The sequence below is a fragment of the Alligator mississippiensis genome, chromosome 10, assembly GCF_030867095.1.
Source record: "Alligator mississippiensis isolate rAllMis1 chromosome 10, rAllMis1, whole genome shotgun sequence".
Classification (NCBI taxonomy): domain Eukaryota; kingdom Metazoa; phylum Chordata; order Crocodylia; family Alligatoridae; genus Alligator; species Alligator mississippiensis.
Genome location: NC_081833.1, coordinates 36649712 through 36665054, shown reverse-complemented (window position 1 = coordinate 36665054; position 15343 = coordinate 36649712). Strand labels below are relative to the sequence as shown.

Sequence of the window (15343 nt, the reverse complement as noted above, 5' to 3'; positions counted from 1 at the left end):
TGGTTAAGGCTGATAAGTTAGAGTATCAAAAGTCAGGCAGAAGGAAAAGTTCCAAAATAACCTTCCACATTTCAGCACATGTATTTCAAATGTTCCTTTAGAAAACTGAAAAATGTCAGTTTCCCAAAGTTAGTTTTGATTCTCTTATTTCTACTGTGAAGAAAAGCCCAAAAGGCCAGCCTGACACAGTTCCATTCATTCATCTACAGATTAGGGGTATAATGATCATAACCTGTCAACAACTGAAGCTGTGCATTAAACAATCCTTGGTCTGCTATGATGCTATAACCATTGAAGAGGAGCAAACTCAGCATATAATTTCACGTGCTCATCTTAATCCCTTTATTTTGACAACATATAGCTTTACTGAATTCAGCAAACCCCCATAGACCTATCTTCAGGGCAGGAATACAAAAATACTGACATGCCAGACATACAAATCATCATAACTAGTATCCACTGGGCAATTTTAAAAGTGGAAGTTTAAAAGTGCAAAACACACGCATCATCTCTGGCTGATACAAAAGAGGGAAAAGAGCACCTTAATGAGCAAGTTCTAAAAACATTTTGCAAATCTAAAGGTCATGCAACATTTAATGAAGTCTCTTAACATAAACGCTCAAGTGCCCTGGGGGCCTGGTTGTATTGTATAGAGAAGGCCTTTCATCTTATAAACAGATGAGTTACAACAGACACCTAAACATGCATCATTGGTTAAAATAAAGCAACCTTACAATGTTCCAGATGGTCCTAGTTTGTAGGTAGCTCAAAAATTCTGCAAGGACAGTCTCTCTCATTATTTTGAAACTCATGCTCCAGGCAGCAGGTAAAAATGAAGAAACAAAAAAGCTGACCAAACTTTTCCTAACCTCAAAAATAGCTCAGTTTGTTACATGGGAGAAGGTTTATCCCAATCAGTTCAATCATTCCTGTGTGATAAATGGAGGCACCCAGCATTAACTGAGTTCTGCCTCTTCAGGTTCTCCTCTGGCATCCTTACAATAAGTCTAATGGCCCAATGCCACGGGATGCTTCATGACCTGGTCTCTAAGCCTAAGTCCTTGGGTCTCCTCTCATGCAGAACAACAGTTTACAGAAGTATTGCAACTGCTTCTAGAGCCAGCCAAAAACTGTGATTACTTTTTAAATGACTTTTTATAAAATTTACATGAAGTATTTTGAAAAAAAAAAAGAGTAATCAAACCCAGGTCTGAAAACGGAACCATTCTTCCAAGTAAAATGGGATCTGAACCCCAATTATTCCAGGTCTTGGGCTTACAATATCAAATACCAATTAAGAATGTTTAGTAAACTCTAGAATGTGCCCATGTCTCTTGGTGTCTGACCAGCATAGCCTCAAGCCTGCCAAAAGCAGGGTCCCTTTTCCTTGTGATGTTGTATCTTGTAGAAATATTAAAACCTACCTTCAAATCACCAGAAACGTTGGCTCCAGCCAAGATGCTAGTTGCTGATGAAAAGAAAATAGAAAACAAACCAAAGAAGCTACCATCGGGTCCACACCAGTCTGGCACAAAGTTTTGGGCAAAAATATCTGCTGAAAAGGAAGGATGAAAATATTCTCATGCCAGGTCACATTTCTTAAAGAGCAGTGACTGAAGTGACAGCCATAGAGACACACTGCAGTTGAGGTTCAGTTCATTTGTGTTGTGTGTCCTAGTCACTCATGAAAATTACTATGATGAGTCTCTCCCAAACTCCTTTCTGCTGGGACCTACCTCTGTAACTGAAGAATCCTTTTGCTTGCTTGCATCAGAGGCGGGAATCTCTGTCCCCACTAAGTAATTTATGAAGGAAACCATTATAACTAAGAAGAGCACCTGTGCCTGGCACACCAAAATAATCCAGCTGAATAATCAATTCCCTGCTGAGCCCCTGTTGAGCACTCTGCGTGAGGGCCTAGAGATATTTTGGCAACTCCTATGCAATTCTCAACCATTTTTCTAACTCAGGAGGTATAGATAGATATGTTACCTGAAAGGCCATTCTGGTCTGATGACTGCAGAGCATGATTGTTCACCTGAGCTTCTCCTAAGTTGCAATGGGGATCTGTCACCTACTATTGGTGAGTGTAAAGGAGGGATGAGTTCTGTACTTCCCTTCCGCTGCTCCCAAACTTGGACACAGCCAGATCTCAGTCAATTCTTTGGGCTGAGGATAAGGGAAATGTGACTGTTCACAGAGGACAGCAGGTAACTGGACTCAATTGTCCCTTCCAATCTTTTGTTCCTAGAAGCAGCATTTCTGACTGGACTTGGATCTGGGTTACAAGATGCAGCATGGACCCCAAGAAGTGACTAACATGATCTAATCCTTATATCTCCTCTCACTAGGTTTCCTTGACCAGAGGGCATTTGAGGCCAGTTAAAGAAGTCAAACAGAACAAGTAGCATCTAAATAAATGAACCAGGTGAAGGATAATATGGAGGTAAACTGGTTAAGATGACTCAGGGGATATCTGGACCTGCAGAAGACTGAGATGATCACATGCAATTTCAACAGTCCAAAGAAAATAATATATGGATTGATAGGGCCCATGTTTCAGGGCAAAAACTGTTTATCTAAAGAGAGGTCAGGAAGAATTTACCTTGAAGGTAAGAACTGTGTAATTAGTTCTATTATTGGAGAGAAGGTGTGTCTGGCTACATTATTCCCTGAAGCAACTGGCAGTGGAGGCAGTCTGAGCTAAATGGACCATTGTCTGTTGTGGTGGGGACATTCTTAGGTTCTTCCTAACAAGCAAACATTACCTTTGCTTCCCACTCCATTCCAGCCAAAGAAATCCGGAGTAGAACTGTCACCGTAACAATCCCAATGATACAGATGTCATTTGTTGTGTCTACAATGGATGAATTGTATTCCTGAGAAAGGAAACAAAAGTGCCTGCAATTATGGAAGCAGATTTTAAAGCTTATGATCTTAACCATAGAGATAGCACAGGATCCCCAGACTTCTCCCTACCTTACTAGATTTTGCCATTTCTTCTCTTATTACAAATCAACAGAGAATAAATAAGCTAGAAAGAAATACTGAGCAATCATTCTTTTGTTCCAACATTCAATAAATGAAAAGTCATTTCAAGAGGTAGTTACTTTAAATCTAGCCTACAAGGCATTTTCTTAGACTTATATTTTCATTTAAGTTTTATGGGCATAATATTGACTTTGAGTGCAATGGCTGTATTTTAACTATATTACATATGGCACTGCGTAAATAGAGACATACATACAATTTCAGATAGTTTTAAGGAAGCGATTAATAAAATTGCATCTTGGCAACTAAATATACAATTTCCTAAACATCCAGATTTAAAAGTAATGTTTAAAATAGATTTAACATTTAAACAAATATTTTCCATTTCAAATCAAATCAAATTCAACTGAGATAAGGAATGTGCTACAAGGATCGGTCCTGAAATGGCTTGCATGGGATAAGAGGGCCATTTCCACCTATAACAGCTGTGATGTCCATGAGTGCTGACAGTTGATGTTTGATTATTAAGGATCATTTATTCATTTGGGTAGTAGCTACTAATTGGGACTGCTCATAATTTGTTGTCATCACATATTGGTTCTTGATTAATTACTGATTTGCTTATAGTAGAACACACAGTGAGCTAGATACTCTTCAGGCATCCAGGAAGAGGTGGTTTCTGCTTTAAAAAGCTCACACTTCAACAACAGATGGACAGGTAGAGAGCGGCTTAGGGGAAGCTGGAAGAAGAAACACCAAGTTCATGGTAGGCAATGTGGCAAAAGAAGGCCATTCTGAGGGACTTGAATGTTGAAAGTGCCTTGCAGGTCAGAGGCAGACAATGCATGAAATGACTGATTTCTTCCCTGGAGCAATACTGTTTCTGCAAAGCCCACTGTGTGCATGGCCACTGCCACAGCATTTGCAAAGGCAAATATAAGACCAATGGAGCTGCCCAGCTCTGGCCCAAGGCTTCTTGAGATGAAGAAATGCGTGCCACCTAACACAAGTGAGAGACACTAAGTGGCTAACATTTTATAGTGCTTGACATGCTCACAGATATTTATGAGCCAAAAAGCACTTTCTTAATTACTATCGTCTTAATTACTGATTGTTAACCTCCTTTTTGAAAAGCTAACCAGAGTTTAGCTTTTGAAGTCTCTTATGAAAGGGCATACTGGGCATGTCTATGCATGCATTTAGGTGCACATTAACTTAATGCTCATTAAGGTGATTTAGTTTTGCATCTACACATGCATGCATTAAAGAGCATTAATGCCATGTGTGTGGACTGACATGGGGCTGAAGTTAGTTTCAAGTCAGTCCATACACAGCGTTGATGCACCTTAATGCACGTGTTAATGTGCTTTAGATATTCATGCCTAAATTTGATACCTGCTTTTATAGGTATCAAATTTAGGCATGACTAGCCTAACATCACCATCTTTAAGGTACATTAAGGGCATGCATTTGTGCCTTAACTCAGGCTAAAGTGCCTTAAATTGGCACGTGCGTATGTGCCCATTTTTAACTCCCTGATCACAAACCACTTCTAAATCTTTGTCAAAGGTTTCATATCCTTGTAGAAGCATAGGCACCATACAGAATGCCAGTCATGGTCTCATAGGTGATGTATATTGAGATAATACCACCTCCCTTTACTTGCTCAATATTCCTTTTGAACACACGCATAGCCCTTTTGGCCACACCATCATACTGGGAGCTCATGTTTCATGGATTACCTGAATCCCACAGTCTAACACTGAACAATGGGATGAGTGGGGGGGCTGCATGACCTAAGAAGTCTTTTTGGTCTTTTTTCCATGGTGATTTCAGAGTGATTGTGAATTTAGTGGCTAAAGTTAATATTGAAAGTTCTCAGACTGTGAGGGACTAAGAGGACTGTATGAAAAGCCCTTCCAAAGAAAACTGGAGGGGCAGGAAACCCGTTGCGACCTGATTTCACTTTGCCGTTTGTGGAGATGGCAGAGATGGACAAACCCATGATGCTGGTCACAGTCACAGGCATCAAGATGATCAGCCACGTCAGTGCTGCAGAAAAGAAGAGTTAGTTGAACTTCATCACTTATTAAAGAAAAGAACATTTCCTATAGTGTCCACTTCCACTGACTCAAGTGACTAAACCCACCTTCAGATCCCATCCTTTAACCCACCACTTCTGTAATGCAGTCACAGGCAGGGAGGGGCCATTTCCATTTAGCTTTGTATTGCATCAAGCATTCTGCTGGGGATCCAGTTTGTGCTAGTAAGAAGAGAGGGAAGATGCACCTACCAATTCCTGCCTGTACAGTGATCCAGGGCAATTGCGAATGCAGGGTTACTCCCAGATATTCAGCATGCAATGAATATAGAGGGAAAACAGCAGGGATAACCTTATGCAATTGCCTGTAGAACTGACAATACAATGGCACAGAAAAGAACAGGAACTGAAAGCCCATAGCACTGCCCATGGCCCTGCTGGTCCAGAATCTGTCTGTAATCATGAATCAATACCCAGTGTGCTAGGGAAGGCACAAGAAACCTTGAAGTGGCACAACATGCCTACAGGAGAGTATACTTTTAACCTCTACAGTGAGATGCTGACTTGTGCCCTAAAGCAGGATATTTTCTATCCCCTGCAGGGTTTCTTAAATCTTCTGATCCTTTCATCTATAGCATTAATTCAGTACTCATCAGACTCAGCTCTTAACCAGCATTTTCACCTGCTATTTTCACTTTGAAACTCTTTAAAAAGGACATCAGTGTCATCGCTCCTGGTTTACAGAAGGGGAAACTGAAGCAAAGAGGTGTGAACTGACTTGCCCTGAGACACCCAGCAGCAGCACTAGGATGGCAGTAAGCCCAGGTCCTGTCCAGTGCTATAGATGTAGGCCATGCAATTATTTAACTTAGAGAACTGCTATAGCCTCTTCATGGTTAGAAAATAGAGGCACTGACCTTTCTTAAAGTCACATAGGAAGGGAACTGGGGTTACAGTTTAATCGCTGCAGTTTCCTTCCTCCCAGAGTATACACTGCCTCCAATACCTTGGGGCATGAACTGCACAAGCTAGCTGTGCATGCTCTAAAAAGAAGAGGTTTCCTTTCATCCTTCTTGAATACATTGCCTTTAGTTCTGTCAAATGTTCTTTTAATTCATGTATCATTAAATAGAGTCAATAGAAACCTCTGATCTGGCTTCCATATGCTGTTCATTACCGAGTTTACTTTCATCATGTTTCTCTTATCTGCCTCCTCTCTGAGGTAAATAGCCCTAGTCTCCATTCAATCCCCCAATCCTTTCCACTGCTGGTCTCAGAAGTCACTCAATTTCTGCTCTATGCTTTTGGAGATAGTGGGGATGGAAGGGAGCTCAGTACTCCCAGTGGAAGATATTACATTGACTTACATAATTAAATGAACATATTCTCAGCATTATTCTTCCCATTCCTTGCACCTCCTACAAGTGGTTTGGATTTGTTTTCTGGATAGAGATGATCCCCAAGCTTTCTATAATGATAGCTAGGTCTTTTTGTGACTCAATAGTTAGTTTAGAAGCCCTAATAGTGTACATGGGTTATTTACATTTTTCCTTCCAACCTAGCTTGGGGTATGAGTCTATTGCAGGTGGAAGTGCAGTGGTGAGATATCCAAGCTAGCTCTAAATATCTAGTTTGGGTACTGGTAGCAACCAAGCCAGTACATGGAACTCCACGGAGCCAAATTTATCCTCTTCTTAAAAATACTCAATATCAAAACACTGATCTGAGAAGGCAATCAGTAAGTCCACTGGCTGAAATGACAATCTACTCAGGGCCACATTTGTGGTTTATCCTTCCTAAAAGAGGACTTAAATTGTTTCTTGTGTGTCAGATTCTGATTCTCTTACGTTGATCAGTGCTTAGTCCGATGTGCAGCCCAAGTGAAATCAATAGGATGGTTTGAGGAGAAGTTGGAACAAGGCATGAATGAGTAGTGGCAAAAGTCTGGTTATGAGGACTTCTGTCAGCATAGGACCCATGTGCCCATCACCCTAGTATCCTACCTTCTGGTCTGTGGGAAGACAAACTTACCATCACTCCCTTCACCCACCCAAATCAAACAGAATCCCCTTGAGACTTTTCTCCATCCTCACCACCATCTTCCTCAGTCATTTCTTCAGATAGGCCATGCTTTCTCTGGGGCTCGTACACTGGGTTAGGGTGATAGCTATTCATAGATTCATAGATGTTAGGGTCAGAAGGGACCTCAATAGAGCATTGAGTCCGACCCCCTGCATAGGCAGGAAAGTGTGCTGGGTCTAGATGACCCCAGCTAGATACTCATCTAACCTCCTCTTGAAGACCCCCAGGGTAGGGGAGAGCACCACCTTCCTTGGGAGCCCATTCCAGACCTTGGCCACTCGAACTGTGAAGAAGTTCTTCCTAATGTCCAGTCTAAATCTGCTCTCCGCTAGCTTGTGGCCATTATTTCTTGTAACCCCTGCAGGTGCCTTGGTGAATAAAACCTCACCAATTCCCTTCTGTGCCCCCGTGATGAACTTATAGGCAGCCACAAGGTCGCCTCTCAACCTTCTCTTGCGGAGGCTGAAAAGGTCCAGGTTCTCTAGTCTCTCCTCGTAGGGCTTGGTCTGCAAGCCCTTAACCATACGAGTGGCCCTTCTCTGGACCCTCTCCAGGTTATCCGCATCCCTCTTGAAGTGCAGCGCCCAGAATTGCACGCAGTATTCCAACTGCGGTCTGACCAGCGCCTGATAGAGGGGAAGTATCACCTCTTTGGATCTATTTTCATGCATCTGCTGATGCACGATAAAGTGCCATTGGCTTTTCTGATGGCTTTGACATGCTGCCGACTCATGTTCATCTTGGACTTCCACTAGGACTCCAAGATCCCTTTCCACTTCCGTGCCACCCAGCAGGTCATTCCCTAGGCTGTAGGTGTGCTGGACATTTTTCCTCCCTAGGTGCAGCACTTTGCATTTCTCCTTGTTGAACTTCATTCTGTTGTTTTCTGCCCATTTGTCCAACCTGTCCCTGTCTGCTTGCAGCTGTTCCCTGCCCTCCGGCGTGTCCACTTCTCCCCATAGCTTTGTGTCATCTGCAAACTTGGACAGAGTACACTTCACTCCCTCCTCCAAGTTGCTGATGAAGACATTGAAGAGTATCGGTCCAAGAACCGAGCCCTGCGGGACCCCACTGCCCACACCCTTCCAGGTCGAAACCGACCCATCCACCACGACTCTCTGGGTGCGACCCTCTAGCCATTCGCCACCCACCGGACTGTGTAGTCATCCAAGTCACAGCCTCTTAACTTGTTCACCAGTATGGGGTGGGATACCGTATCAAAGGCCTTCCTGAAGTCTAAGTATACGACATCCACCCCTCCTCCTGTGTCCAGGCGTTTCGTAACCTGCTCATAAAAAGAGACTAGATTAGTCAGGCATGATCTGCCTGCCACGAACCCGTGCTGGTTTCCCCTCAGCATAATTTGTCCTGCCGGGCTCTCGCAAATGTGAGCCTTGACAATTGTTTCAAAGATTTTGCCAAGGATGGAGGTGAGACTGACTGGCCTATAGTTGCCCGGGTCCTCCTTCCTCCCCTTTTTGAAAATGGGGACCACATTGGCCCTTTTCCAGTCCTCCGGGACTTGGCCCGTGCGCCACAAGCATTCAAATATTCCCGTCAGTGGCTCTGCAATGATGTCGGCCAGTGCCTTCAGCACCCTCGGATGGAGCTCATCCAGGCCTGCCGACTTAAAGGCATCCAGTTCTTCCAAGTGACTCTGCACCATCTCAGGGTCTATGCATGGTAGTCTGGCACCTTGCTGCTGCCTCTCTACAACCCCAGTGAGAGACTTGTCATGCCCCTCACTTAGGAACACTGAGGCAAAGAACTCATTGAGGAGTTCAGCCTTGTCCCCCCTGTCCATCACCAATTGTTTCTGCCCGTTTAGCAGGGGTCCTATTCCTCCCTGGGCCTTCCTTTTACTCCCTATATATCTAAAAAACAATTTCTTGTTGTCCTTTACTTGGGTTGCCATCCTCAGCTCCATGGTAGCTTTGGCCCGTCTAACTGCCTTCCTACAAGCCCGAGCAGAGGAGGTATATTCATCTTTGGTGATCTCTCCCTGTTTCCACTTTTTATGCGCTCCCCTTTTGGCCCTTAGGCTGCTCTGGATTTCTCTGGTCAGCCAAGGAAGCCTCCTGGCCCCTTTCCCTCTTTTTCCTCGCATCGGGATCGTCTCGCTTTGTGCCCGAAGGATCGTTTCCTTAAGGCACAGCCACCCTTCTTGGGCTCCCATCACTTCAAAACTGCTACTCTGCAGTGCGTCCTTGACTAATCGCCTGAGTTCATTGAAATCAGCTTTCCTAAAGTCTAGCACTTTCACCCTACTAGTTACCTTACCCACTCGATGTTTTATGAAGAATTCTATTATTAGGTGATCACTGTCCCCCAGATGGCTACCGATCTGTAGGTCCCCTACCATGTCATCCCCCGTTGCCTATACCAGATCCAGTATGGCATTCCCCCTAGTGGGACCGTGTACCTCCTGTGTCAGATGGAGGTCCTGTACACAGGTTAGAAACCTGCGTGAACGGTGGGACTTCGCCGTCTGTGTCTCCCAGCAGATGTCTGGGTAGTTTAGGTCCCCCATGACTACCGCCTCTTTAGCTTTTATGGTCTCCGAGAGCTGCCTCAGGAGCCCCAAATCTATTTCTTCCCCTTGGTGTGGGGGTCTGTAGCAGACCCCTACCACCAAATCCCTTTCTCCTTGCCCCCCATGTAGCCTCACCCACAATCCTTCTACCTCCTCATCCTTCAATTCCGTCTTGATGAGGGTTGATGTATATTATTATGTGACTGAAAAAAAAATATAGATCAGGTCACAACAGGATCCAGAAATAGGACAAGAAGGAAGATGCCTGGGGATGCCTGAGTTCTCTAAATCCAATCTAATCCATTTTAACTTCTTTAATCTTTAATATCCCTTTCAAGAAGTAACCAGGACCTTCTAGGCAAGGTCTGGTCTTTGCTATGCAGTTGTACTGTACTTGGTATGTCAATGAAAACTAGGGCCCTGCACTACATAATAAAAAGAATTCCTAATTAGAGCATAGATTTTGCATAGGATTTGCTAGTACATGGTTGGTTATTTTCTTCAGGCTTCTTCTTAAAACACTACAAATCTGGGGACTGGTGCTTTGTGGGGTTTACTTATTTTTGCTACACAGTTAGATTATATTTGTACAATGTTAAAAAAAAAAAGCAAATGTGGGTCAGTTTTTCAAAACTATTTTTCTTAAGTCCTTACATAGGCCACATGGCATCTGAGCACCTTAACATCATTAACAGGAGGTGAGGTAGTGCTGTTATCCCCATTATACAGATGGGATCTGAGGCCCAGGAAGACTAAGCACCAAACGTTTAAAGGTATTTAAATTATGCAAATTATTTCAACAGATTGAGGCACCTAAGTGCTTTTGAGAAGATGCACTTACCTGCATCTCTGGGAACATAAAAACCTGTAAAATTCTGTCCTTAAGTGACCAGCCCAAGATCACAGAGGAAATCTGTGGCAGAGAAGGGAATAGTCTACCATCGCTCAGTCAGGCCCTAACCACAGAACCATCCTTCCACTTGGAAAGGTGCCAGAGTTCGCATGTCACTGAGGTGCCATAAAGTTCGCATGTCACTGAGGTTCAATGGGGCATGCATGCCTAAGTCACTTAGGCTCTTTTGCAGGCCCCATTTTATAAATCCCAGTCTAACTCTCGCAGAAGTCACCACAAAGGCCACAAAGATATACTAAGTGTCATCTTCACAACCTTGAGTAGAGATGGAGCCAGATTCACTGACAGGATCTCACTCTAAGCCCAGTTCATACTGGTAAGTGAAGGCGGAATGGCAGCTAGGTGGTGCTGCTGGAATGGCACTGAAGAACTTGGCCCATATTTTTGATGATTTGATTTCCATAATACTATTGAAAATGCCTCCTCTCCCCAGCACCCAAGACTAAAAGCCTCCGCATAGTGACAGAATAAATTTAGCCAGGCTAGGTCACAGCAGGGCCCATTCCCCTGCACAGCCAAATGCCTCTACCAATGCTCAGCAGGGACATGGTAGTTTAGTTTCCTTGGTTACTTGATCTCTCGGCCTGTCATTCAGTGATGAGGACACATGTCCACCAGTACCACTTTATTGCTGAAAACCTCATCCCAGGGTAAATCAGTCCCTAGAAACTGAAGATCGTATCCCTTGGAACTGGCCTCTAGAGCAACGATTTTCCATGCAGAAAAGCCACTGAAGAAGTCATAAAGAATGAGTATTTCAAAAAGAGGCCTCCTCAGCACAGACATCACCTGGCACTGGGGTAGAATGATGGCAGGCTTGAAAGGGAATAAGCCTGGTGACTATGGGCTGGAGAGAAGTTAAACCAGCCTCAGCTGGCTACTCCATGAAACAGTGAGATAGCAGAAGGACTCTCATGGAGAAACCTACAATTCAGGACAAGTCAGGGATTCTACAACATTCAGCTCCCAGGGCACTGTGGTGCCTTCCTGCTTGAACCTGTGTGCCAGTGATGACACAGTCCTTCAGTGTGTCTATTCAAAGAGGACTTGAAATACCTTGTTCAGAATTGCCACACCTTCATTACTTATCCCTTGAGAGCTATGGTAACAATGGAACTGATTCTGCATTAGGAAGTAGATAGCTACCCAAAAGACCAAAGATTTAACAGGCCAGGGGACTAAAGTGCCCTCTTGCCCCTACAGGTGGTGTCTCCAGTAAGGGGTACAGTACTTGGGGCAGGTAAGCAGAGACTTGCACTGCACCTATCATTCTATTTTCTGAATGCACAACTGCAGCAGTGTGAATTCCTCTTTCAGATTATTATGTATTTCTTTTGATGAAAAATATTAACAATATTAACTATCTGTATGTTCTTGGTAGTTGTGATGCAGCTTAACAGTGTATCAAGGTAGCAATTCCATATCACCCATCCCAAGATCTGCCTCCTCTTGAGCAGTTCCTCATCTTGACAATTATACTCCTTCATCCATAGCCCCTCCCACAACATGTCTTGTCAGGGGGGTGGAGATGGGCTTTGCAATCCTCCACAAACATCATCAAATATGAGATATTTTGGAGCAAGGTCTGGAAATTTTTAAAGACAGGGACAGACAGCTCCCACTGTAAATTGACATGAAGGAAGCAATGCCATCTGGTTACAGGAAAGCAAAAAAATTTTTTTTTCAGAATACCATAACAGGTGGAACATGACATTGCCCTAGATTTATTTTTGTTCATTTTTGGAGACTTAACCGGGTGTATTTGACCTCTATTACATGCTGGCTAATAGTCTAAGAACAGATTGTTATTTCTACTCTTTTGTTCACTGCCTAGAATAATTCAGCTTTTTTTTTTTATTATATGCTTTTTACAGAAAGCTTATTTCAGATTTTTCCCCCTGCAAGGACAGAGAAATAGCATCTGGAGAGCTTTCTCTCTACACACAACACAACTGTAGCATGGCACATTCCTGCTACTGCAACAAAGCAGATTTGGGTTAAGCATCAGGAAAAAAAATATCAAATGTTCTGTTAAAACAGCAGGACACTGCCTGGGGAAGCTATGGAATCTCCTTCATGGGAAGTTTTCCAAAAAAGGCTAGAGCAGGGGTGGGCAAAATGCAGCCTGGGGGCTGGATGCGGCCTGCCAGGCCATTTTACCCAGCCTGCAGGGCCCCTAAAAAATTTAGAAAATTAGTATTTATCTGCCCTGGGCCGCCTGTCATAGGGCCCTTGATGGCTTGCCAAAACTCAGTAAGTGGCCCTCTGCCCAAAATAATTGCCTGCCCCTGGGCCAGAGGCATGCATCTGGGATGGTTCAGGAATAACACAGCCTACATTTCTGCAGGGGATTGGACCAGGTAACCCTTGAGATGCCTTCTATATTGCCAAGTGAAGATAATCATCCTGCCTTACCTTTAGGAATGAATGTAGTTCTGCCAGCGTAGGCCTAACTCTGCTGGCATCACTTAAGATTTTACTGTTGGCATACTGTTCATAGGCAGGGACAACATCAATGGTATTGTAGCCAAAAGTCCTCATGTAGAAAGTGCTGTTGTGACAGAGGTGGGTGGCCTGGGTGGTGTCGTAGGTAGTGGCATCTGGGAACCTGTACCGAGGCTTGCTGCTGTCCTCAGTGCTGATCAGGGTACTTATGGTGAACCTGCCGCTGCAGTGTGCCGGGTCAATGGTTAATTCTGTCCCAGGCAGTTCAGCCATTTCATCCCAGTTCTGATCTCTACCAGGTCTGTCTTGCACTATTACAGGTGAACAAGGAAGAGGATGCAATGCGGTGGAATGGCACACAGGAGCATATGGAGTTTTTATACACAGCAAAACCAGAATGAGCCAACCTGTGCCCACTTAATACGTTATTAACAGGAACAACTAATTGGCTTCAACTACCCAGAGGTGGTCATGGGAAAGAATAGCCCGGAGGGATATCAAAATGCCTGAGACCACAATCACTGACTCCCCCCGCCAGATCAAGGCAGCAATAAAAGATTTGAGATTAAGGCCTGAGGACAGACCAGCAGAGAATGTGGCACTATGATCCCCACCAGCCTAACTAAAGATACAGTCTGTTCCCACTACAACTTGTTGTGGAAAACAAAAACAGCACCTACTTCATCCCCTCTCTCAGATCCTGAATGAGCTCTGCGCTATGTCTATGGAGGATACATAGTGGCCTTCCCAGGTGTTTAAACAAATTGGCTCTGGGGGCTCTCAGTTGCCTCTGCTGAATTTTAACCTTGTAGTATGGTGACACATGATCTGTTTACAAGTCAACCAGCTCACAGGCAACATGGCTGAGACCTAGCAGGTTCTGTAGCCAAGGGCACACAAGTGTAATGACCATCACATATAGTTGCCTTTGACTCTTCAGCCCAAATGATGCGGGACCACTCATAGCTGAGGCAACTTCTGGCCTGAATCCATAGTCTGGGCTCATAACTCTGGAGCAATAATAGAATTGAATGTTGAATGCCAGCAGGATCTGCCCACCTTGTAAGCCTGTCCAGGTCGGCCTGAATTGCCAGCCTATCCTCTAATGTGACCACACTTCCCCTTAATTTAGTGTCATCTGCAAACTTAGCCAGTCTACTTCTGACAGCTGAATCAAGATCATTAATGAATATATTGAAGAGTACTGGTCTAAGTACTGAGCCCTGGGGGATGCCACTGGTCACCATGTGCCACATTGACTCAGTTCCATCGACTATCACTCTCTGGGTCTAACCACAGAGCCAGTTCCCCAGCCATCAGACTGTAAGGTTGTTGAGGCCACAATTCCCCAATTTTGCCATGAAGACATCATGGGAGACCAAGTTGAAGGCTTTTTTTAAATTAAGTATATGACATCAACCTCTTCTCCCTTGTCCAGGTAATACATCACCTGGTCGTAGAAGGAAATGACATTGGCTAGGCAAGGCCTGCCCACAATGAAGCCATGTTGGCTCTCTCTCAGAACGTTGCCTTCTGTTAGCCTGTTTCTGATGGTTTTCTTTAATGATTTTTTACAAGATCTTTCCAGGGATTGAGGTCAAACTGATTGGCCTGTAGTTCCCTGGATCTTCTTTCCTTCCTTTCTTATCATAGAATCATAGAAGTCGGGTCAGAAGGGACCTTGTAGATCTTCAAGTCCGACCCCCTGCCTGGGCAGGAGGAAAACTGGGCTCAAATGACCCCAGCCAGGTAGGCATTGAGCCGCTTCTTAAAGACCCCCAGGGTAGGAGCCAGCACCACTTCCCTTGGAAGTTGGTTCCAGATCCTAGCCGCCCTAACTGTGAAGTAGTTCTTACGGATGTCTAATCTAAACCTACTCTCCAACAACTTGTGGCCGTTATTCCTTGTTATCCCGGGGGGCGCTAGGGGAAACAAGGTCTCCCCCAAACCCTTCTGGTCCCCCCTAGTGAGTTCACCAGGTCCCCCCTCTGCTTTCTCTTGTGAAAGCTGAACAGGTTCAGGTCCCATAACCTCTTGTTGTAGGGTCTGCCCTGCTGTTCCCGGATTATGCGAGTGGCCCTCCTCTGGACCCTCTCAATGTTGTCCACATCCCTCTTGAAGTGAGGTGCCCAGAACTGGACACAGTACTCCAGCTGTGGCCTGACCAGTGTCGTGTAGAGGGAGAGGATCATCTCCTTGGCCCTACTTGAGATGCACCTGTGGATGCACAGTAGGGTCCGGTTGGCCCTGCCGACCGCGACCTCGCATTGTCGGCCCATGTTCATCTTGGAGTCAATAATGACTCCAAGATCCCTTTCTGCCTCCGTGCTCTCAAGAA

General features: G+C 44.5%; 1 protein-coding gene across 1 annotated transcript in view; it reads right to left on the bottom strand.

Moving 5' to 3' along the window:
- Nucleotides 1–13278, bottom strand: part of SLC12A3 (solute carrier family 12 member 3) — a 33488-nt gene extending 20210 nt beyond the window's left edge. Inside the window, 8 exon segments of the mRNA XM_059713292.1 lie at nucleotides 1425–1555; nucleotides 1737–1769; nucleotides 1772–1844; nucleotides 2769–2901; nucleotides 3865–3991; nucleotides 4948–5043; nucleotides 5285–5405; nucleotides 12949–13278. Of these exon segments, the coding sequence (XP_059569275.1) occupies nucleotides 1425–1555; nucleotides 1737–1769; nucleotides 1772–1844; nucleotides 2769–2901; nucleotides 3865–3991; nucleotides 4948–5043; nucleotides 5285–5405; nucleotides 12949–13278 (1044 nt within the window).
- Between the last annotated feature and the right edge of the window lie 2065 nt (nucleotides 13279–15343).